General features: G+C 40.6%; 1 protein-coding gene across 1 annotated transcript in view; it reads left to right on the forward strand.

Moving 5' to 3' along the window:
- Positions 1-489: 489 nt before the first annotated feature.
- The window catches only part of LOC125916057 (zinc finger protein 345-like), a 1295-nt gene continuing 1021 nt past the window's right edge, over positions 490-763 (forward strand). Inside the window, 1 exon segment of the mRNA XM_049622234.1 lies at positions 490-762. Coding sequence (XP_049478191.1) covers positions 490-762 — 273 coding nt within the window.

Here is a 763-nt window from a genome sequence, read left to right on the forward strand (position 1 = left end):
GAAGATGAAAGTGTAACGAGGTGTCAATTTGAGGGGCATGTCAGAAAGGAGTCAACCCTATACAACTACGAGAATATTTTCAATGGGCATAGAATTGCTCCTTGCAGTGAATCTGAGAAAACATTTAACCAGGGCTCAAATGTTAACAAATATCTGAGTACTCATTTGCCAGACAACCATTTTGTATGTGATAAAGGTGAAGAAGTTTTGCCTCAAAGATCTAAACATATTATACAGAAGAGTATGCATATGAGAGAAAATCCTTATAATACCTGTGGGAAAGATCTGAAGGAGTCCTCCAGTGTTGGTGATCATCAAACAATTTGTGTGGGAAAAAACACATACACGTGTAATAAATCTGGAAGTGTGTTGAGTCAGTCACAAAGACTAAATGCACATAAGACAATTGGTCCTGGAGAGAAAAGGTACACTTGTAAGGCCTGTGGCATAGTCTTTCATTGGCACTCGGCACTATCTCAACATCAACGAATGCATGCTGGAGAGAAATTGTACAAATGTGAAGAATGTGGTAAAACCTTTAAGGACTGCTCATCACTAAATAGACACAGGCAAATCCACATCAAAGAGGGACTTGACAAATATCGGCAATGTGGCAAAGACTTTAGCAGGCACCCCTACCTTCTTAGACATCAGAGCATCCATACTGGAGAGACCCCTTACCAATGTAAAGAATGTGGCAAAGCCTTTAGCCAGCGCTCAAACCTTACTCGACATCTCAGAATTCACACTGGGGAGAAACCTT

This window comes from Panthera uncia, assembly GCF_023721935.1.
Source record: "Panthera uncia isolate 11264 chromosome E2 unlocalized genomic scaffold, Puncia_PCG_1.0 HiC_scaffold_19, whole genome shotgun sequence".
In the NCBI taxonomy this organism is placed as follows: Eukaryota; Metazoa; Chordata; class Mammalia; order Carnivora; family Felidae; genus Panthera; species Panthera uncia.